Raw genomic sequence first — 21961 nt, forward strand, 5'->3', positions numbered from 1 at the left:
GTGAAAGGGATTATTGTGAATGTTCCAGAGATTGAAGTGTGGAAGTTGTGTTGGGACTACGGAGGCAGAGCAGCATGGCAGAGAGAGAAATGCTGACACATTCAGACTGGCACGTTTTCTCTCTGACCCCAACTAACCCCCCTGTATTTTTTCTGCTGTTGTACCCACCCATATCCCTTATCTGTCTCTCACTCCTGCCTCTGGCCCTCCAGCCCTAGAAGGAGATAAGACACTGAGTGTGACTTCACGCAGTTTCTTCCAGTGAGCTTGGATTGATGAGTTTTTGTGTCTAATTCCAATCTCCTGTTTAATTTCTGCAGTTGCAAAATAAAAGCATCACTATTCGGTGTTAAAGATCAGGAAAACGTCTGGATTTCAGGCGGATCGATATTCTCAATCAGTATTCAATATTCTATTCTATCTCGTATCGATCTGGGAGATGTAAAAAAACGCGATATATTCTCATCTTCATTTCAAGCTGTGTTTTTTAAATCTTCCTTCGTGTCTGTCGACCCTCTCCTCTTCTCAGTGTTCAGTCCATCTCCCTTATCTGCCCTGGTGTCGTTAAACTACGTGAGATAGAAGTGTGTCTCCCGCACCACAGCCACTATCATTTTCAGCTCTGTACGTGTATCTGACAGTGCATCAGCTCGCGGCTCCACCTCACATAGTATACAGCTGCAGAGATGTCTACGGGGGTCGATAATGACATCAGCGATAAAGGAAATACGTGCATGGACCCCCACCCCCTGTGCAGCTGATATCTCCCTAACTGTAATCACCGGGTGAGGCCAAGTGGATTAGTGTTGTGCTTCCACCTGGTCATGTAACGTTGCAGGTGATTACCAGGTAACATGGGAATGGTGCTGTATAGGATATTGTGATAAGGACTGAAAAGATTGAAAACCTTTATGGGTGACACTAATGTCTTCGATGTTTGACCCTGACTTGCTCCATCTTATTACCACATGGAGACCACCATGTTCTCGGAGCTCAGCAGAGTAGTATTGAGCTACAGTATGTTTTTGTCAACAGTGAAAAGACCAACACTAAAAATACAGTCTCTCTTACACTCTCTGACCATCCTACCTTCTCTGTGGCCTTCAGGTCTAAGCCCAGTGCTTTAGTGCTTTCTCCTGAAGACAATAAAGGTTGACAATGGGTGATGTTCACTTGCAGTTTTATAAATAGCTTGGTAATTACATAAAACAGCTGCTCAAATAAAAGGTCCCTACGCAGACTTGTCAGTAATATTAATTCATTCATAAACGAGAACTACCTAAAATGACTTGACATGTACTTTTACTTTTTAGTTTGGTCCATGTCCCATCTACAAACAAGGAGGAGGTGGGGGTTAGGACCTGTGCTGCACCCAGCCAGCAGGAGGCAATCTAAATGATTTGGCTTCACTTTTGGGCGCTGTCATATCGTCCACCTTTATATACAGTCTTTGTTTTTTACACGCAATTGGTGACATTAACAAATATACTCTATATTTACACTGTTGTCGAGTAGACCAAACCAACAAAATCAAGACCCAGCTTTAAAGAAAGTGGAATTTCACCCACAGCAACCTGGGTTTGACCCAAAGTTAACATACAACTAACACACAAACACATGGTTATAGTCGTATAACTCATCTGACAGCTTGAACTCCGCCACAGTCTGTTGCCGAACACCAGAGATCTGAAGTTCACACGGAGAGTGTTTTATTCACCCGCTGCAGCGTCGGTGTAGCATATGGTGTGTTTTGGTTAAGATGTGAGCTTTGAATGCCAGAGGGCAATTTTAAGCCTATCTGCCTTGAAATTAAAAAGTGAGTCTGGCTCAGGATTGGACAGTGGTGCTTGTTGATCCGTCTGTGGTCGCCATGGGAGACTGTGAATAATACATGTTCAAAAGCAGCGCACATCCATTCTCATCTCTGTGCTGCTAAAACACACGTCTTCTCTTTTACTGTCTTCCCTGCTTTCTTCTTACTTTAAGTTCTTAGTATATAGACGTAAACATGTTGTTGACAGTGACTTACAGACAACAAAGTTTGAGTGTGTGCATATACACTAATGTAGAAATCAATTTTCCTATTGTGTTTCCACTTAAACTTAAATGTGCGAGCGAGAGAGAGCGAGAGAGAGGGAGAGGGGGGAGGGGGAGAGAGAGAGAGAGAGAGAGAGTTAAGACTTGGTTTTAGGGTTAAGATTAGGATTATGTTCAAGAGTAAGCATGTGGGGAATGCATTATGCCAATGAGTGTCCTCACAAAGTCAGAAGTACAAACGTGTGTGTGTGTGTGTGTGTGTGTGTGTGTGTGTGTGTGTGTGTGTGTGTGTGTGTGTGTGTGTGTGTGTGTGTGTGTGTGTGTGTGTGTGTGTGTGTGTTCAGGAAGTGGACTAATGGCATTTGAGAGGATGGAGGGAGCTGGAAAGAGGGAGAGGGAGGAGGAGCAGTTCCTTCCTGTGTGGTGTGTCATTTGTAGATCCTGTTGTTCAGCGAGTGGCCCTGAGACTCAGTGGTAACCCCTTCAAACCCCCCCCACTGGCCCCACCCAACTGCTCTGTGAAGACACCTAGAATAAAAAATGAACTTGAAATTTGTGAACTTGCATTTTTACATTTCTGTCCCAGTGCTCTCGCTGCTTTGTCCTTCTTACACTGTTCACTTCACTGAAAATTATGTTATTTATGGCCCAAGTTCCACCATGAACTCTGTCAAATGTTAGAACTGAAACACTTCAATCAATTAGCCTATCAACATCTTTTGATGATGGAATATTTCAACTTTATAGTCATTGTTTATAACAACACTGTCAAACATTCTGTGGTCCAGCTTACAGATGTAAGGATCTTTTCTAACTTTTACATCTCAGTAAACCCTCGGACGGTTGATCTGTACTGTTCTAGGGGAAACGCTGCCTGTTCATTGTTACTAAATACAAATAAAAAATTGTTCCCAGCTCTATAGTCTAATCTTTAAAAACATCTGGTCGCTGCAGCTTTCCAAAATTACTACTCAAGCGGGTGTTTATACTAATGTATTTGTTAGGGACACATTTTTAACGAGAGGATACATACATTTGGTTAGCTGGTTACTATTTACTGCACCCACTCAATGTAATGAAGGAACTTGAACATGTGCAATGATTTGGCTTGTTCTTGGTTTGCAATGGAGAAATATCGTGTTTGATACACAGTCAGTGTTTGTTTGTGGGGTCAATTCATTGTTAGCTCCACCACGGAGGTTATGTTATCACCCCTGACCGCTGGTTTGTTTGTGGATTGATTTGTTTGTTTGCCAGCAGGATTACGCAACACACTATTGAACAGACTACTTAACTAAAGTAATTTTAGATTTGTTAGACAATCACGCAGCTTTAAAACTGCAATGATATTCCACATTTTACGTATTGGTTTTGACAAGCTGGGCACAGGCTAACAAATCTAAAGTGAAGCCACTTGAAACTTTATATAAACGCACTCCTAAAGTTTTAGATCAGACACCCACGAGCAGCTGTCAACTTTTAAATGCACATCGACTTTTAAGTTGGGAAAAACCTTTTGTTTAGTTCATAAGATATTACACAACACCGCTCCGCCTCCACTGAAGACATTTGTTGTGTTAAGAGCATGGGCACTCAAGAGTGAGAGGGGACTGTATCATTCCCACTCGAAGAAGTGCTTTTTGTCAGTCAGCGTTCTGTGTCACAGCATCTAAAGAATGGAATCTGCTGCCAGAGCAGATAAGAGAAGTAAATACTTATCGTTCTTTCACTCGTCAGCTGAAGAAATGCACATTAGACTTCTGACTGCCTACTGACTCTTGCTGCCTGCCTGCAGTTTGTCTTTGTTGGTTTCTACTTGCTGTGCCTCATATGTTGTGTTGTTACTTATTGTTGTGCATTGTACACGTCTGAATATTAGTCTGCCTACAGTATATTGCTTGTATGTGTTGACTATAACAAGTCATTTTATTTCAATTTTAGGTTGCCATTTTAAAAACCAGGCCAGGAACAACAGATGGAAATTAGCGTGCTGAGCTAACTCTGGCTCATTTACACTCATTTAGCTGTTGATTAATGAGCATCGTCCATGTCAAATAAACAAATAAATGAAATGGATGCAGACAAAGGAGCATTCTGAGATTGGAATTTTAATTTGACATTGCAAGGAATAATTCATGGATATTAAATAAAATAAATGGGGCCTATCTAGAGGACTGATGACTATGAGTGTGTGGAATGTGGTTCAGTTTGATTGAGGTTCAGGGGACTGTTGGGCCCTGCCAGAGGTTTGCGCTCTACTGAATGCCACTCTTGTTGTTTTTTAAATTTTTTTCATGTTGACAGTCAGAAAGAATATAGACTATTGCAGCGCTTTCCTCTTGAGAGAGAGACAGAGTTGATTTTTGTGAGAAGCAAGAGCGAGAGAGAGAGATGAACAGACAGTGAGAGAGGGAGGAGATGGACACAGACAGCCTTTTGAGATTCCACTCACGCATCTCTGAGGGTCTCTCAGTCTCTGAAGTATTGAATGAAAATGGCTTCTTGCCTTTTCGCACACACACGCACGCACACATGCACAATGTACGTATGCATGCATTATGCACACACATTAGCGGCGAACACAATCAGTAAACATATAGGCATAAAAGAGTTTGTGAGTTATCTCATTAAGTATTACTGAGCCCTTTAGTCTGATGGGATTAGTGTAGTGTGAATGCAGTGCGCTCAAAGTCTGATTGGGTTGCAAAGTAGTGAAATTGCACAACATTTAAACGTCTGCGGCTCCTTCAGCTCTTTTTGTGTTTTCTCCAGGAGGGCACAGCATGTTTTTATTACTTTACATAAAATGTGTTCTGCGCAATTTTCTTCTCGTTCTTAATGAGTCAGCTCTCTTTTCAGCACTCGTTCCACAGTCATGTAAAGCTGAGCATGCTGGGTAAGGCAGCGCTGCTGTTGTACATCAGTCAAGTGCGTCATGTCTGGAGCACGTTGGTGACAGAAGATTGGCCGAAGGTTTTCTTACTCGTCTAAACCTGCACTCATAACTTCACGTCAATCTCGCATGACGTCATTTTGATGGTGTCATACAGTTTGATTCATTTACTGCAAATTTGGACCATTTCTCTTTGTGGTTTTTTTATTACCTCCAGCAAAGAGCTCATGTTTTCGCCCCTGTGTGGTTTGTTCGATGGTTTGTTCGTAAGCAAGATTACACAAAAACAACTTAACGGATATCCTCGAAACTTGGTGGAAGGATGCGATGTGGGTCAGGGAAGAGTTTAACATTTAAAAATAGATCAGGATCAAAGAAGGGATCCGGGACTCTTTTTTTTTTTTCACATTCTTTAACATTGCAAGATTATTCAAAGTTTTCCTTGGTTTCTCTGAGACTAATTCATGGATCTTGAGAAAGAAATGTTTAGGGGACATTTATTTATGAGTGTGTGCAATTTGGTAAAGATCTAAATAAAAATCTACATCTAGTGAATTTAAATGTGGTTTTATATGGAGACTGTTTGGTCTTGATGGATGTATATGCTCTACTGAATACCATTTAAGTTTGTTTGTTGGTTTGTGTCTTTGGAGGGATGTGACACGGGCCAAGTAGGAACCCATTAAGTGTTGCTGTGGATCTGGACGAAGGGGCAGATCCAGGATTTTAGTTTTTTACTTTCTTTATCATTGTGATATCTGGTGGTGGGTGTTTTGTTTGTTTTGCTTTGTTTTTAGTTTTACAACCAGAAGGGCACTGTTAGCCCTTTGTGGAGGTTTAAGCTCTGTACTTCTTGTGTTATCTTAGTGATGCTTTACCATCGGAGGAAAATGTTGCGCACAGACTCTATCAACAAAAATATGAATCTTTAGTCCACATGGGAAAAGAGACTCTTTTGTCTTCATTAGTTTTTAAAACCTGGAAATCAGGATCCACTTTTCCTTTTTTCCTTTTTACCTCCTTTTACCCCCTTACCCCCTGTCCTCATGGAGGATGTCAGCGATGTTGTCTTGTGTTGTACTGTTAGTCTCGATGTGTAAGTCTCGATGTAGCGTTCTCCTGTTGGTTTGAATAATTCATGCAGAACAATGAGTTTGCCAGGAGATGCAAGTGTTCATCTGAGGACAAGCTGTGGCTGTTCCACGGTCTCAGGTTTCATCACAAACACCTCGTGGTCACAACACCAGTGACTGTGACCAAAGGGATCACAGCTCACATCGAGCCACTAAGAGCAAAATGTTCAACAAGTCAGTGACTCGTAGACAGACAGATTGATCGTCTGTTTTCAAACTCTAACAACTGAATCAAGTCTCCCGTCGTCTCTGTAAAGACGACAGCGACGGAGAAGAACACGGCTAATCAAGGGAGAAGGAGCAAAACTCTGAAACTGACAAAATAGATAGAAAGAAAGTTGAGCTAAAAGAAAAGGTCAGGCAGTTACTGCAGTCCTGACCTGCTCTAAATTACTAATTATACTTATTACATAATTTTTCATTTTTCTCAAAATGAAAAAAGCAGCCAGCTGCTTTAAGTCAAGTGCAATATTAAATAATAAATTGTATATATATGACACATTTCAAAATAAGCCAGACAACAAATAAAATAAAATGAAAGACATAAAATAAATAAAAAGTCCAGATAAAATCAATAAAGGCTGGTGAAAGTATGTTTTTCAGGTCCTCCAGTATAAAGTAATGAAAATAATTATAATTATACTGATAAACTCTATAAATATTAGCAGCAGTACTTACTTCTGTTTAAACTAATGTGCCAAGACTCATTGAAAAGTCAGTGTTGACAGTTACTTTCTCACCATAACGTACAGTACACTTTGATACTGTGAGTTAATCTGTAAATCCACCAGATCAGCATCTCATTGCTCCTTTCCCTCGGCCTTGTCAGGAAAGTGTAAACACTGGTGTGTGAGAAGTGTAAATGATAGACTCCTCATTAACTGTGTGTGTGTGTGTGTGTGTGTGTGCGCGTGTGTGTGCATGTGCGTGTGTGCATGTGCGTGTGTGTGTGTCATATTTGCAAAGGTTAAGTGCTGGAATATGCTGAGCTCGGCTGTGAATCAGTATCTAAACAGAGGCGGTCGACAGGAACGTACCGAGTCAAATTCAGAGTAACACACAGTAAACATTCCCTTCCTGGTTACCACACTGTTGTGGCTAATATGAGGTAATTGCTTCACATTGATGTGGTCACATTTCATCAAGGGAAGCTCTGCAGTCTCACTGTTAACACTATTATCAACAGACAGGATTGACTGTGTAGTTTGGTGCAGTAAAGGTCTCCGTACATCAGCGTGTTTAATGTAACGGCCAACAGCAGTTATGCAAATAAGTCGTTACTAATCAAATTAACATTAAATGTCATTTAAATCATTATCTTTAACCATTCACAGACCAAAATGAAATAAAGGCCCTAATGCCCCAAAAATATTTACGTTTATATTGGATGGTTCTGCTTAGAGCACATTGAAGATCTTGGCTTCTCAGAGGTTCCCCTGCCTAGCCACAGAAACAGTCAAAGCTAGTTTTTGGACTTTGTTTTTGCTTAAATTAATTCTTAAATCTTATTCATAATACATAGCCCAATATATTGTAATCACTACACTCTGGCCTGAGACCCCTAAATCAAAAAAGACTGAACTAGATGTTTTGAATCTAATGAGAAACAACTTGTAAATTGGCTGCTGGTAGGTTTTTTGTTTCCTTCAAACAGAGCCCATCCAGCTGTTTCCTCTTTTCCGGTCTTTGTGCTAAGCTAAGCTAACCAGCCGCTGGCAGTAAATATATTTTTTTGGGGAGTATTACTTGGGAGGGTTTCTTCAAATGATTAACTTCTGGAGCTGATCGGTCAAAGGTCAAGAAGAATATGGCTCGAAAAAGATTTAAAAAAAGAAGCAAATAAGACGGATCGGGAGAAAATCTAAAGCTCGTGTTGATCAGAGAATTAATGATAAATAGTGAGTAAATGTGAGTGTGAATTGTTTTTTGTCTCTAAATAACAACGCCATGATGGACTGGCAACCTGTCCTGCAGCGTCTCACTCAGGTCAGCTGTGATTGGCTCCTGTTCCCCTTTATAGATAATGAAATGAAATGACAGAGTAGTTGATTGGTGTATACAGCCTCTCAGGAAATGTATCTCCCCTCTGATGCTTCTCCTCATGATTTTACGTCATTTCAGTCAATGTGAGTTATTATTGTTGGCGGTGATGTTTTTGTTTACCGTAGATGAGGAGCGGTGCTGGTTTGGGGGCAGGGAGATATCCTTGTGCTGCTTATTTATTTATTTGTGTATTTATTTATTTTCTTGTTGCTGTATTTGGAAAATGCTGCTTTGTCAGCAGGTCAGGTAGATTCTTTTTTTTTCTTCCCCCAGTTCTCATTTTTCTCCCACACAAACAAACATTAAGAGCACTCACACACTCACTGACACATGCACACACACGCACACACATACACACACATGCACACTCATAATCTCTGCTTTGTCCTCTTTTCTCCTCTTTCCCTCCTTCCTCTCTCTCCCTCTCTCTCTCGCTCCCTCTCTCTCTCTCTGTGGGCATGAAGGCAAACTCAGCAGACCTCCAGGCTGCTGTGGAGTAAAAGCATTCTGGGTAATCCAGGTTGCGAGACGGAAGAGGGAAAGAAAGGGGGAAAAAAACTCACAAAACACACTTGATGCTGTGCACAGTGTTGTGCACCACAAACCCACACGCACAAACACACACACACACCAAATCCAGTCTCACACCACTGAACCATGGAGATACAATATCCATCTGTGTCCATCTGCACGTTCATCTGCTGAGACAAATACAGACTCTGTTTGCAGCAGAATGTGGAGTCAAAAATCTGCAAAGCATCCAGTTCCTCTTTGTGCCAAACGTTAACGATCGAGAGATATGAAGGAGAACGAGGGAGGATGAGGGAACAGTGGTGGTGGTGGTGGTGGAGCAGCGGAGGATGCAGGAGCGTCGTCAGTCCGCTTTTATCTCGGCTCTGATTAAACCTTGTTCCTGTCTGACCTAAAAAGTCAGCTGGCGGAAACTTCAGAGACTGTGGGTGAATATCGCTGGAGTCTTCACACCCAGCCCGATGCCATCAGAGAAGTAGAACAGAGAGTGGGCAGATGCTGAATAGAATACTCACACACCCAGGCAGCAAGCTGGCTTTATGTGCTCGCATTCACAGATTATCATATATATGGATACACACTCTCCCACACCGCATGTCGCTAGCTGCTCTTTATTCCTGATGAGGATGAGGAAGAGGCCGACGCTGGGTGGTAGCTCTGGGTTAGTCAGGAGCACAATGCCACAGGAAGCAGACAGAGGCAGCGCTGAAATGTGCCAGTGCCGCCCGTCTGGGAAAAGCACAACAAAAAACACAAGGTACAAAAATAAACCTGGGCCGCAGCATGGCAGGGCATCTGCAGTAACAGGAAACATCCCGCTGAGGGGGAGACAGAGAGAGAGAGACAGGGGAAGAACTTTGGATTGCTTTTTTTGTTTGTTTGTTTTTATGACTCTTGTGTTGTTTCACTGATGGCAACCTCATTAGAGGTTTTGTAAGTTAAAGCAGACAGGGAAGTGAACGGGAAGTGAAAAAAAGCTACAATGCAGTCTAAAAATATAGTTAGAAATAAAGTCCTGCATTGAAAATGTCACTGTAGTCAAATCACGTAACATAATTAGAAAAATGTAGTCAAAGTAAAGTAAAACTAGGCCACTCAAAATACTGAAAATATCCACTATGAAATACTAATTGATATTACTGGATCATGATTACTGTATTCATGTATAAGTAACATTTTACTGCCGGTTGATTTTAATATTCTGTTTTATACTCTGTTGGGTGGTTTAATCCTTAACTGTGCATCATGATGTAAGTGGCATCAAATGAAAATACTTAATTACCTAAATGCAGAGTGGCCTATTTGAATTGTGATGGTAAGTGTCACGTGTGTGTGTGTTTGTGTGTGTCTGCTGCCTCAGAGCGCTGCAGCAGCTCCCAGCCCAGTCCTCGGTAGCCTTCCCCCAGGAGAGGGCATGCCAGTGGGACCAGTCCCTCCAGGATTCTTCCAGGTATACGGTGCACACACACACACACACACACACACACACAAAGACACACAAACTCACATTCTTGTAGTTACATCTGAGTGAGAATACACATTGGCAAAATGTGTTTCCTTTAACCATCATGCTTAAATGCCTAACCCCTATACCCTTTGTCTAGATCTCACCCGAACATAATTCTAATCCTAACCCTAAAACCAAGTCTGAACCCTCAAATAGTCCAATGACAAAGTGAGGAGCGACTGAAATGTCCCCAATTTCCCAAATTTCCCAAAATGTCCTCACTCCATAAGTTTTATGCTCAAAATGGTTCTCGCAAAGATAAGGAAATAAACACACACTCACATAGAGAGAGAGAGAGATAATTGTTGGGTTCTTTAGAACGCACAAGTAAATAATAAAAGAGCCACTTTGTAAACTATGGCCCATTGTTTATTCAGGGTATCTGTCTTAATAGGAACAAATGTTTCTTATTCCTTTTTTTTCATCAAATGTGAGTATTTAACTTTGGGAACTGTTCCTCAAAAAACTCCTTCACTCAAACGTCACTCTCTATATTAGTGTAATGCAATCTGCATGTATCTGTGTTCAGGTGCACCTAAGTGTGTTTCCCAAATCTGAGAGAAAAGAGTCTGACCGGGGGAAATATCCACATGTGTCTTTGTCCCAGATCATGTCTGTTCTCCGTCAGAAAGGCTCTGCCAGTTGCACATTGATTGACCGTCATTATCTGTGAAAGTCTGACGCTCACGTCTGACATGCAGATCAATAACCTTCGTGCACATTTCTCAGCTCCGCTTTCAAAAAAGTCTGAGAAATGGGTCTGAACAGAGTTTTCCATCTCTGTCTGTAGATCAATTGAAAAACAAGGTCCTGTCAAAACCAATTAGTTGCAACAGTTTCTTCATTCAGGTTCCAGGAAATTAATTCATTATAGCAGAAGTTTGTGATTAACTGTACTGAGACGTTTTATGCATCCTCCATCCATCCTCCATCCTTCCATCCATCCCTGCAATAATCCATCCATCCCACCATCCATTCATCCAACCATCCATCCATTAGCTATACTGCCTATCGTTTTGAGGGTCACTGCAGCCAATCCCAGCTGACAGTGGGCAAGGGGAGGAGGGGGGTTGTTAACACTGGACATGTTCTTATTTATATAAGTTTTTCATATATCATCATGATTATTAATTACATAAATATTACATATAAAGTGAGGTTGAATATGTCTGTTGCTCATTTCTGTTTTCCATTTTAACGGATCTTCAGCACAGCAGGGAATAAGAAGTTGGGTTTATTAAAGAGACAACCTCGATCAAAACAGGTGGACCATTGCTCTCTAGTGGCCAGCTGCAGTACTGACTCTCCAACACTGAAGACTGACTCCTCTCACCACAGTGGCATCAGTCAGCAGACATGGCTACAGCATTGCTACCGTCTGTGGCGAGAACAAGTGAAAACACACTCACAGCTGCAAAAGAGCTTCTCACACATGCTGCCAGATTCCACATGCTTAACACACACACACACACACACACACACACACACACACACACACACACACACACACACACACACACACACACTGGCATCATGATTAACAAACCTCGTCCTTCAGTCCCTCGCTCTTTTTCCACACACAGTAAACGCTATCCAATGAAAATGCGGTCGTCGTCCCCACTCTCCTGTCATGGGATTGTTGCTGAAGGAAAATGAGCCCAAACCCAACAGAGAACATGTAGCTCTGGTTGGTTTCCTGTTTTTGGAGAGTGAGAGAAATCTCCCCGTAGTGCTCAGTTTGTACAACTTCTGTGAAAGAAAGGTTTATATAAAGGCTTTATGTGGTTTGGCGACACAGGACTTATTGCCAAGTTTAGTAGTGTTTACTCTAGGTTTTATTATATTGTATATATTTAAATTTTCCCTTAAAAATCTCTGTCTTAACTACATGTGATGTTGTTATAGTCTTAACATGGGCACGACTCCCTTCACTGCACCCTTGTGATGCCCCAGCCTGAGTAAATTTCCTGCACATGATGTGTTTATAACTCCTGCATGTTTTTTTCTAGCCTTTTATGTCACCTCGGTACCCTGGAGGGCCCAGACCACCCCTCAGATTACCCAATCAGGTAAGAGCCCCACTGACACCTGCTGGCAGCAGAAAGAACTGCAGACTGTAGAAAGTGTCAGTATGTGTGACAAGTGATGACATTGTTGGTGAAGGACCCTCTTTCCTCTGTAGGGACTTGGAGTCCCAGGTAGTCAGCCGATGTTACCCAGTGGAATGGACCCCTCAAGACAGCAAGGTACGCTTATAGTCCTGAACCCTGGACTACACTTATGGATGGTTGTGGTTGCTGCTGACTGTTGATGTTCCGTGTTTCAGGACATCCAAATATGGGAGGGCCGATGCAGCGGATGACTCCACCCAGAGGCATGGTTCCGCTGGGGCCCCAGGTACGGAGCCACATGATTCACAGGGATATTTACAAAAATTGTTTCTGATAATCCGTCCAGATCTCACACTGTTTATTAAGATTGATGACATGACGGCTCCCCAAAAGTGAAGCCAAAGCAACGTTATCCCCCCCCCCCTGGTGGCTGGCTGCAGTATAGGTTATAAACCCTGCCTCCTCCATGTTAGCGAACAATGACCAACATTTTTTAATCAAAATACATGTCAAATACTTTTTTTATAAAGATGATTTCTGTCATTTACGGTGGTTCACACTGATGTTAGTTCAAGTGTTCATTTCTCCAGTAAGTCTGGTTTGAATGATTTATATTGAAGATGTAAAAATGGGGTGACGTGATCATTTCTGGATCGTGGGAGGAAGTGGAGACATGTCGTCCATCTTTATATACAGCACATGGTTCAGATACACACATAACTACAGATGGGCTTTTTATTTGTTTGTTTTGTTTTAGAGTTATGGAAGTGGAATGAGACCACCACTGAACGCCCTGGTTGGTCCTGGGATGCCTGGCATGAACATGTGAGTGGAATCCACACGATGTCATCTACATAGAAAGAGAGAGGGTGGAGCATGCAGAGTAACTAACTCAAGGCTTCATCAAATTCCCCTTCTTTCCTGCATTTATCTCTTAAGATCTAAATGATCCATCCCCCAATGTATATCACTCAGGCGCAAGACAGTTTTATTTATAAAACACATTTCAGACAGGTAGATTCAAAGTGCTGTACAGAAACATTTAAAACAACAAAAACAAATTTAAGTCAAAAAGCACAATTCAAAATAAGTTAAAAAGAGCAAAGGAAAAGAGGTAAAGAGATTAAAGGGTTAACAAAAAAGTAAAAATAGATCTGTATAAGAATTAAAAAACATGTTAAATGAGTAACACAAAAAAAAGAAATGAAATAAAATAAATTGATGAAATAGCTTTAGATTTTCTTAGATAGTATAAAGACACTCGTGAAGAAAAAGGATTTCAGCTGCAGTAGATGAGGAACAACGAACATCCTTACTCGTCTTTACTCTATGATCTTGGTTGTTGGAGCTGAGAGGCCATTTTGTCTTATTTTGATGTGCTTCTGTTTTCTTCTTGTTGTTGTTGTTCCCATCACCTCTCTCTGGCAATGGGAGACATTGTTGTTGCCAACTCTGCCCAAATGAATTAGAAACGACGAAGCTTGCCAAAGGCAGAAAACTTAAGTGTGTGTGTGCGTGCATGTGTGTCTGTGTGTGTGCGTGCGTGTTCGTTCAGGGGACCTGGTGGGGGCAGACCTTGGCCAAATCCTCCAAACTCCAATTCGGTAAGTGCTCTAACAAAGACACCTCAGTTTAAAGTTATTTCATTTCTTTAATGATTTATCCTTCTGCATTTTTCTAGACCCCATACTCTTCTGCATCTCCAGGAAGTTATGTGGTATGTGCTGTGTGTTTGAGTTTGTAAACTACGTTTCCCTGAATGTAAGCTGTTATTCATGAGTTTATTAATGAATCTTATGGAAAACAAAACTGTAATTTCAGGGACCTCCAGGAGGCGGAGGGCCACCTGGGACCCCAATAATGCCAAGTCCAGCAGGTAAGCTCTGTGTATGCACGAGTGCATTAGTGTGTATATACAATGTTTTGCTCCTCTATCATCTTATTGTTCCTACGTCTCTTATATCAGATTCAACCAACTCTGGCGACAACATGTACACTTTGATAAACACAGTCCCTCCAGGTGGAAACCGACCAAATGTGAGTCATACCCTTAATATATCAGTGTGTGTGGGGGTGGATATTAGAACTGTTACTTTATATTGTGGTCACATTTCTTACAGGTATATCACTGCCTCTCGTGTTTGTTTCTTTTCTTCAGTTCCCTATGGGAGCAGGTGGCGATGGTCCATTAGGGGGAATGGCTGGAATGGAGCCTCATCACATGAACGGATCATTAGGTAACAGGAACAAGTTGCTTGTAGGTGTTGCACTGACGCCAAATCTCTGCTTCTATTTATTTATTTATGTTTTATATAGATTTATTTTATACAAAAAACACATTCACATGATCATGGCGATTTGCATTATTAAGAGACTCATGTTCCCTCTCAGGGTCAGGTGACATGGACAGTCTGCCTAAGGTGAGAGAAGCTTTTTACTTATTTTGAACCTCCATTTTGTAAATTGCACTGTGATTTTTGTGGTTTTTGAGGCACAGTATTCTCATTAAGTTTCGTCTGAATTACCTTTGTAAAGAACTCGCCTGGTAACCTAAGTATGAGTAACCAGCCGGGGACCCCCAGGGAGGATGGAGAGATGGGAGGAAACTTCCTCAACCCTTTTCAGAATGAAAGTGTAAGTCAGTCGTCAGCTACTGTTCGGATTGATCAGAGGGAGGTGATGGGTGGTGCTGCAGAGAACTCACATCAAATTGAGCTAAAATTGTATTGAAAAATATTGCAGTGCTTTTAAAGGAGTGGGTGGTATTCTGGGAAATACACAATAAAAAAAGTAAATCTTCATGTAAATTTTAAGCTACAGTCTGCAGCCAATCAGCTCAGCTTAGCATAACGACTGTTTTTAAAGATGGACGACATGACAGCTCCCCAAAAGTAAAGCCAAAACTTCTCAGTCGCCACCTGGTGGCTGGCTACAGTATAGCTCATAAATCCTGCCTCCTCCATGTTGTTTCGAGGACTGCGCCAGACTAAAAGCAGTAATAAGGAGTTATGTTTAAATATATCTATTCATAAATTACGTACATTTCAATGGAATTTGTTTTGTAATGATACCAGAATTTGTTTCAGTATAAAGTCAATATTTTATTTCAGCCTTATTATATCAACATATTAGCAGTAAGTTATCAGTTATCTGAGATGTTTATGTTACTGCGGTAACGTATGAAGGAAGTGATAGATCTGTGTTTGTGACGTAACAGGATTTTCCATATGGAGGATTTTTTGCTGAGGGAAGTTCCCTAAAGCGACATTCCCTCAACACGGAGCAGGAAGTAGAGATCCCTGTTTATTTAAACTGTGGAGCAGTTTCCGATCTTTATGTTAACCACTGAGCAGCTGCTGCCTGTAGCTTCAAATTTAGCAGACAGACATGTGAGTTATATCAATCATCTCATCTAGCTCTCAACAAAAACTAAAACGTTAAACTGTACCTTTAACATGTGAGCGGTGTGTCCACAATGACTGAAATATGTCATTTGAGGGATTTACAATCCAGGATACTAGTGTGTAACAGTGACTGTGTCTACTTGGACACCAATACTCCGACTATTGACCTTATTCAGAATAAGATTATTATATATTATATTGATAATAGAATATTCCATTCATATTCCTGTTTACATATTACAGAGGATAATCTGATTATGACTCACATCATAACGTCCACTAAGCCATTACAAAAGTTGTAAAAGTTTTGCAAAAGCACCTCCTAAAAAGCACCTCCTTTTTATTTATTTAGTTTACACCCGTGTGTCACCTGTTGATGTGGCAAAATACTGTAAAAACTACAATAGGACTTTATAATGCAATTAAGACGTATACATCACTGTCAAATACAAAACTGCTTTTCTCTCCCCGTCACACACACACACACAGTGACACTTGACTTATGTCTCCGCAGTATTCTCCAAACATGACGATGAGTGTGTGAAGGTTTGGGCGGCGCCTCGATCACTCGCTCAGTGCGCTGGTGCAGTGAAAAGCAGAGAGACTGGATGTGACGTCATCTAAGCCAGTGACTCTTCCTCCACCGCCACCACTGACCCAGTCAGGACAGTTGCCCCCCGTGGGCTCCGTCCCTCTCCGCCCCCGTCAACCCTACATCTCTTCCCCCATTCCTTCATTGGTTTCTGTTCACCTCTCCTCCTCCCTTGTTTGGTCTCCCCCTGTTCTACGTGGTGACTCTGCTACATTCATCAGTTCTTCCTCTGCAACCATGAGACTGTACAAAGGAACCAAACGGATGAAACCCCCCGGAGGAGAACTCTTTGTATATTTGCAAACGATGTGACTGTGCACACTCACTCCAGTCACAGACAGGTGTTTCTGCCTTTTGCATCATGTCACGGAGTTCATGCTCAAAAACAAAATGGCCAGTATCCTATTTATGCTAAAGTTTAAATTTCCAAGGACTTAAAGAGATACAGACACTTTTTGGATTGACAGTAAAAATGGAATCTAACTTGTTGCCACATCTTTTGTCTTTACCTGAGAAATCCCTTTGTGGAGGAGAATCGAGAGACATCACAATCATATTAACATGCGATTTTAATCGACGCAGATATTTGTAAAGTCAACTTTTGGGGCTTTCTAAAATTGTGTTTTATGTTTTATACAATGGGTTTCATGATTATTTAAAAATTTTCCATCACAAACATTTCCGCCACAAATGTGAAAAATGCAAAATCATTCCCTCTGTCTCACCTCTGTTACATTTCCGAGGCCTGATGAGGAACATGAGTGCAGGGCAATGTCAGCGACTTTCAGACTTAAAACATAAATAACACAAAGGCCTCCTCACAACTTGAAATATCTTTCTGCATTGAAAAGCTACAGAGAAAACTGAGCTTTGTTCAAGGCTTAAAGTGAGAATACGTGACTTTTGAGCTGTAGCCACTGTTGTCACAAGTTGTGGCGGAATGGTAAATTATAGTAATGATGATAAAACATATTGCAACAACAGCAAAAGTGGAGTAGCGCTGTAAAGTCCATGAAGTGGCTTGGTAATGTCCGTCATAGCATTATAGCAATGTCTAGTTCAAGTTTGTAACCTTAGCTAACATATAGCAAACCAAAAAGCATTTGGTCAAACCAGAAGCAAATCCCCTGAGGGATTACAAAGAAGTTACAAAGTCCTTTCTGCCATTAGTTTCCTCTGTCGCTGTTTCCGTAACATTGCTCCTTATTTTACGGGACTGGCTCCTCCCACCTTGAGGACCAGTGGATCTCTTTTCGTCTGGCCTCCACCCTTCAACCTGTACAGCTTGGGAGACCCTGCCGGGGGACTGAGCACCTGCGGCCATAGCTAGAGAGAAAATATACACACATCCAAACTTGATAAGCACTTCTTCAATGCCCAAAACGTTTTCTGTGAGGTAATTAGTGAAATATCTCTTAAGTTGCCAGACACTTAGCAAAGACCCAGAATCATAATTTTAGCCTTTTAGTTGTGGCAAAATAGCGCTTTTAGGGATTGTCGCAGTTGCCCCCATAAGATTAAATCAGAGCCATTGCCGCCACATTGCGGCTGACATCAAAGGTCGATCTACTGGACAGAATCCAAAAGTTCTGCAAGTACCATTCCGCTCCCTTCAAACCAAACCAGATCAGCCCTAATGCCAACTGTCATTGAATTGCAAGGAGCAGCAAAGAGGAAGAAGGTTTGAACAACAGATAAACAGAAAATTCTAATTAATTTTTTGGTTTGTTTGTTTGTTTTATGCAAGTGATCTTTGAGCATTGAGCAGACCGCCTTTGTTGCAACTCAGACTTTTTTTTTCTGGTCACAGCACAACCACACAAACAAGTTCTTTTGTCTTATGTAACAGTCTAAGGTGAACAGATAGGGAAACATTAGTCAGGCTTTTGTTTGCTGAGGCCTCTCTTGACCTCTGGATCCAAATGATTTATCGGTTTACGTCACAGTTTACTGGACAGAAATGTTAAAACGAGAGAAATCGAAAGATAAACCGTAAAGATTTTAAACCATAAGACACAAGCTTCACTTAGGTCACCCATACTTTAGTGTCATCCGGAATAACTGTGATCTCAGAGGGATATGAGAGGATGGTTGGTACAGAGCTAAAATAAGCTTGTTTTTAATCAACGTTTTGAACTTTTTTCACTGCCCAGGATTGTATCATGTATAAAAGGTCAATATGCCTGTGAACATTCCCCTTTGCCCTCCCCTACTGCAAAGTGTACAGCTCACAAATGTAGCTCCTCTGTCTTGTATGTGTATTTGATATTATTGTTATTATTTAAAGAAAAATCCGGAGAGTTATCGCGAAATGGAGCGATGGACTGATGATGCACCATCACAACTGAACAGCGACTTTTTTAAAAATTATATTGTTATGTTGTTTTTTTCTGTTGTTGTTGTTGTTAGATTGAAGCCATAAGTGGGAGTACAAGGAGATGCATTTGTAAATGGAATCATGTTTTCTGTTTTGTGGCAAAACGTGGGACTCCATTTGTGATGTGTTCATTTTCTCTTTTTTATTCTTTATTATTGTGTTTTTGTAAATACAGAGAAGTATTTCATGGGTTTTGAATATGCTGGTATAAAGCTTCTCTTCCCTTAAGTCAAAGTGTCAGCTTTTCATTTGCGAGGTGTGTGTGTGTGTGTGTGTCGGCATGAACACGACTGAATGACTGTGTTGGCCGATTAAGATCTGTTGCTGAGACTCATCTGTCTGATTCCTGGTGTCTGTGTAAGGTCATAGATTGTAAAAAAAACGACGCATCTTCACTCCCTCCCACTATAGAAAAATGGAAATATTCCAGATATGGACGCTGCCATCTTGGGCTGGTGACATCATTTGGAGCCGCGGTGTTGACATCGCACCACGGGGAACAGAGGGTGTAAAAAGAGAAGTAAACAAGACACTGGTGCATCTAATAAGGTTGTGGCATGAAATCCATGAAGAGAAAGACAAAGAGACACGGGTATGAACCATCCCTCGGTTATGCTGCTATAGGAATTCCCATCATGCAATAAATCTCTCGATCTCTGCAGGTATCTCTCCACTGCTGCTATCATTAATAGCATCATTAACTTAATGTCATTCTTCTTATTTTCACTATGACAGTCAGTCTGACTGAGCTTAAATATGATGGTTACACAAAAGTTTCTGGTCTCTCTCTCCTCCCTCTCTCTCCCCCCTTTTGAGAGGGAGTTACTCTGTGAAGGGCCATAAATACTGTATGTTGTGCTTTGGCGCTTTACAAATATAATTGAATTGAATCGATACATTAGGCTGCAGAGATTGAAAGAAGTAGGAAACATTGAGACACGGTGTGGGTTTCAAAATAAAACAGGAAATGAGCCACCAAACAAAAGGAATGGCAAAAGGTAACTTAACAGAAGCTAAATATAGAAAAATCCAAAAAGAAACCACAAGGAAAACATCAACAAGTCCAACAAAAGATCCAAACACATAAATCAAAAGTCTTTAACTGGAGCACAATCAAGACATAAATATTCAACAACCCCACAATATAGAAGCCTTATCACAGTAAGTCCAATGACGATGCAGTTTACACACATAACCCTAAACCCCTCTCTCTCTCTCTCTCTCTCTCCCATATTAATGTAGGATCTCTTCTGCTCGTCCAGTCCCTCCTGCAGGAGTCCAGCTGTCCTGTACTCGCTGCTGTGTCCACTTGCCTTCTGACCATGTCTGCTCACCTCTGTTTAGCTCTGCTGGCTCTCTGCTCTCTGACGACTGCGTCTGACCCAGAATGTGCAGAGCTGCTCAAACCTCTGGAGGAGCGAGGCCAGGTGCGTCCATTGTCCTCAGGATTTATCTAGTTTGCGTGTTGGTGCTTTTACATGAATTAACACTAACATAGGATAACAATTATATATTTTTTTTTTTTACTGAGCTGTGTTCATGCTGGGGTGTGTTCTCCAAATTCCAACATCTGGGGTTTGAGAGCCATTAACATCTGGAAGGTTTTAGGTCAAGCCACTGTTTAAAGTGTTTTATATCCCTTAAAGATAGATGGTTAGATAATATTATGGGTTTTATTTTTGCACATCTTTGTCCTGCAGGTTTCTGGAAAATGGATTTTCCACGTTGGAACATCAGACAATGAAGAGTCTCTAAAGGGACTTAAAGATTTCAACAGCTCCCGGATTGAACTCTCACCCATACCCGATAGTGACAACATGACCCTGCACTGGATGGACAGAGTGTAAATGTTGTGAAAATTCATTTTTAATACCTTAAATTGTTTTAAATGCAAGTGTCCAGTGCATGAGGTGAGCTTTGGTCAATTCCCCTCTCTGCTGATCATGTTTAACTCTCTTTAACAGGAATGGGAAATGTATTCATGGAGATGTTACTGGCACCTTCTTAAGAAACGACTCCGAAGTGACATGTGAGTACGTTATTATCAAGGACATATTACATGTGCTGTAACACTTACTTCTATGAGAATTCTGTAAATTCTGTGTGAAATTATTAGTTCATTTCAACATCCACACTCACGAGCATGTTGGGAAGCACCTGAAGACCTGCGCTGGGTGCATCCTGTGGACCGACACCGCAGTGTGGAGGGAGAACGGGGAAACCAAACAGGGCCGACACCTCTTCCTCTTCAGTGAGTTCACTGATCTCTGTACCTGCTCTCCACTCAACCAACTTTATTTTCACTACTAAACTGAGATAACGTTATAACCCCCCCCCCCCTCCTGCAGCAAATTCTGGGAAGTTGGACGATGCTGATCTTGATGTTTTCAAGAAACAAGCTGCATGCCTCAACCTCCTGGCTGAATTCCACTTTGGAGAGACCACAGGTGAGATGCTGCAGTTTCTCTGTCGCGGCCGCCAGAAGTCACCAGTCTGGGTAACATACTGAGACACTTGTTCACTTCACCTCCCACCTCTGTTTCAGACCTGTGTCCCGAGGAGGAGGAGGCTGCCACAGACGTAAAGGAGGAAGAAGACTAGAGAAAACCGTTGTTGAAAAGAGCCGGTCGTCACCTGCTGTGAACCTCAAATCCATCCTGAACATCTGTTTGATGAATCTGTACCACTCATAAGTCTTTATCACTGGGGCGAGACTATTTACAGTATATAGAAACCTTTTCTGTATTAAAGATGAGATGAAGAGACTGATTTCACATTAACTGTACGGTTCATGAATCGTGACGGAAAAACATTGTGTTCATCTGTGCATAAAAAGCTTGACAAAAAGAAGTGACTGTGTGTTTGGATACTTCCATTTTGCATTGAATACAATCTGTGTGGTTTCTTCCTGACCCTGACACCACTCGGTCACCTGCGGTGATTTCTGCAAAAGAGTTTGGATGACTGAGCAAATCTAAAATGTCAGGGGAGTCAGAGAAGGAAAAACTGAGCAGAGCTTTATCTGATTCATAACTTTTTCATTCATGAGTCTTTTCATGGCGACTACTACTAGTCAGAGTTCCCCTTGAATGATGGGGAGCAAGCGACAGTTCAACACAGCTGTGAGAAAGGTTTATTTGAACGCAGCCCTTCTTCAAGTTGCTTCGTACCATGTGGAGATTTTTTCTAGAAGAAGAAGAACATGTTGATGCTTATGTTCCAGAAAAGAGTTGCACAACCTCGTCTTGTGTAAGTTCCACATTCACGCAGCTCTCATTCTTTAAGGGGCTCGTTTTATTATCTACCCCAAAACGTTTGCTGCCAAATTGAACA

General features: G+C 41.4%; 2 protein-coding genes across 3 annotated transcripts in view; both read left to right on the top strand.

Annotated features, from left to right (window-relative positions):
- ssbp2a (single stranded DNA binding protein 2a) overlaps positions 1-18856 on the top strand; it is a 55824-nt gene extending 36968 nt beyond the window's left edge. The window contains exons 5-17 of one of the 2 annotated variants that reach the window (XM_035165548.2): positions 9998-10087; positions 12154-12213; positions 12327-12390; positions 12471-12541; positions 13013-13080; positions 13811-13859; positions 13937-13972; positions 14077-14131; positions 14222-14292; positions 14414-14492; positions 14647-14675; positions 14791-14889; positions 16174-18856. In XM_035165548.2, coding sequence (XP_035021439.1) covers positions 9998-10087; positions 12154-12213; positions 12327-12390; positions 12471-12541; positions 13013-13080; positions 13811-13859; positions 13937-13972; positions 14077-14131; positions 14222-14292; positions 14414-14492; positions 14647-14675; positions 14791-14889; positions 16174-16203 — 801 coding nt within the window. In that variant the 3' untranslated portion in view covers positions 16204-18856. The remainder of the gene's footprint in view (positions 1-9997; positions 10088-12153; positions 12214-12326; positions 12391-12470; positions 12542-13012; positions 13081-13810; positions 13860-13936; positions 13973-14076; positions 14132-14221; positions 14293-14413; positions 14493-14646; positions 14676-14790; positions 14890-16173) is intronic. The other variant, XM_035165549.2, reaches the window with a different exon arrangement.
- A 1014-nt stretch (positions 18857-19870) lies between these two features.
- Positions 19871-21478, top strand: LOC118114846. The gene is made up of 6 exons (XM_035165564.2): positions 19871-20055; positions 20329-20471; positions 20593-20657; positions 20745-20879; positions 20977-21075; positions 21174-21478. Exons 1-6 carry the CDS (start codon positions 19951-19953, stop codon positions 21227-21229), a joined length of 603 nt encoding a protein of 200 aa, XP_035021455.2. The 5' UTR covers positions 19871-19950; the 3' UTR covers positions 21230-21478.
- The last annotated feature ends 483 nt before the right edge of the window (positions 21479-21961 follow it).

Source organism: Hippoglossus stenolepis, chromosome 9 (assembly GCF_022539355.2).
Source record: "Hippoglossus stenolepis isolate QCI-W04-F060 chromosome 9, HSTE1.2, whole genome shotgun sequence".
NCBI lineage: Eukaryota > Metazoa > Chordata > Actinopteri > Pleuronectiformes > Pleuronectidae > Hippoglossus > Hippoglossus stenolepis.

What these genes read in the sequence shown, in the direction of transcription:
- LOC118114846 (XM_035165564.2), top strand. Translation starts at nt 19,951, where the DNA reads ATGTCTGCTCACCTCTGTTTAGCTCTGCTGGCTCTCTGCTCTCTGACG. An exon ending in CTCTGGAGGAGCGAGGCCAG is followed by an intron (nt 20,056 to 20,328) that starts GTGCGTCCATTG and finishes TTTGTCCTGCAG; the next exon opens with GTTTCTGGAAAATGGATTTT. An exon ending in CTGCACTGGATGGACAGAGT is followed by an intron (nt 20,472 to 20,592) that starts GTAAATGTTGTG and finishes TCTCTTTAACAG; the next exon opens with GAATGGGAAATGTATTCATG.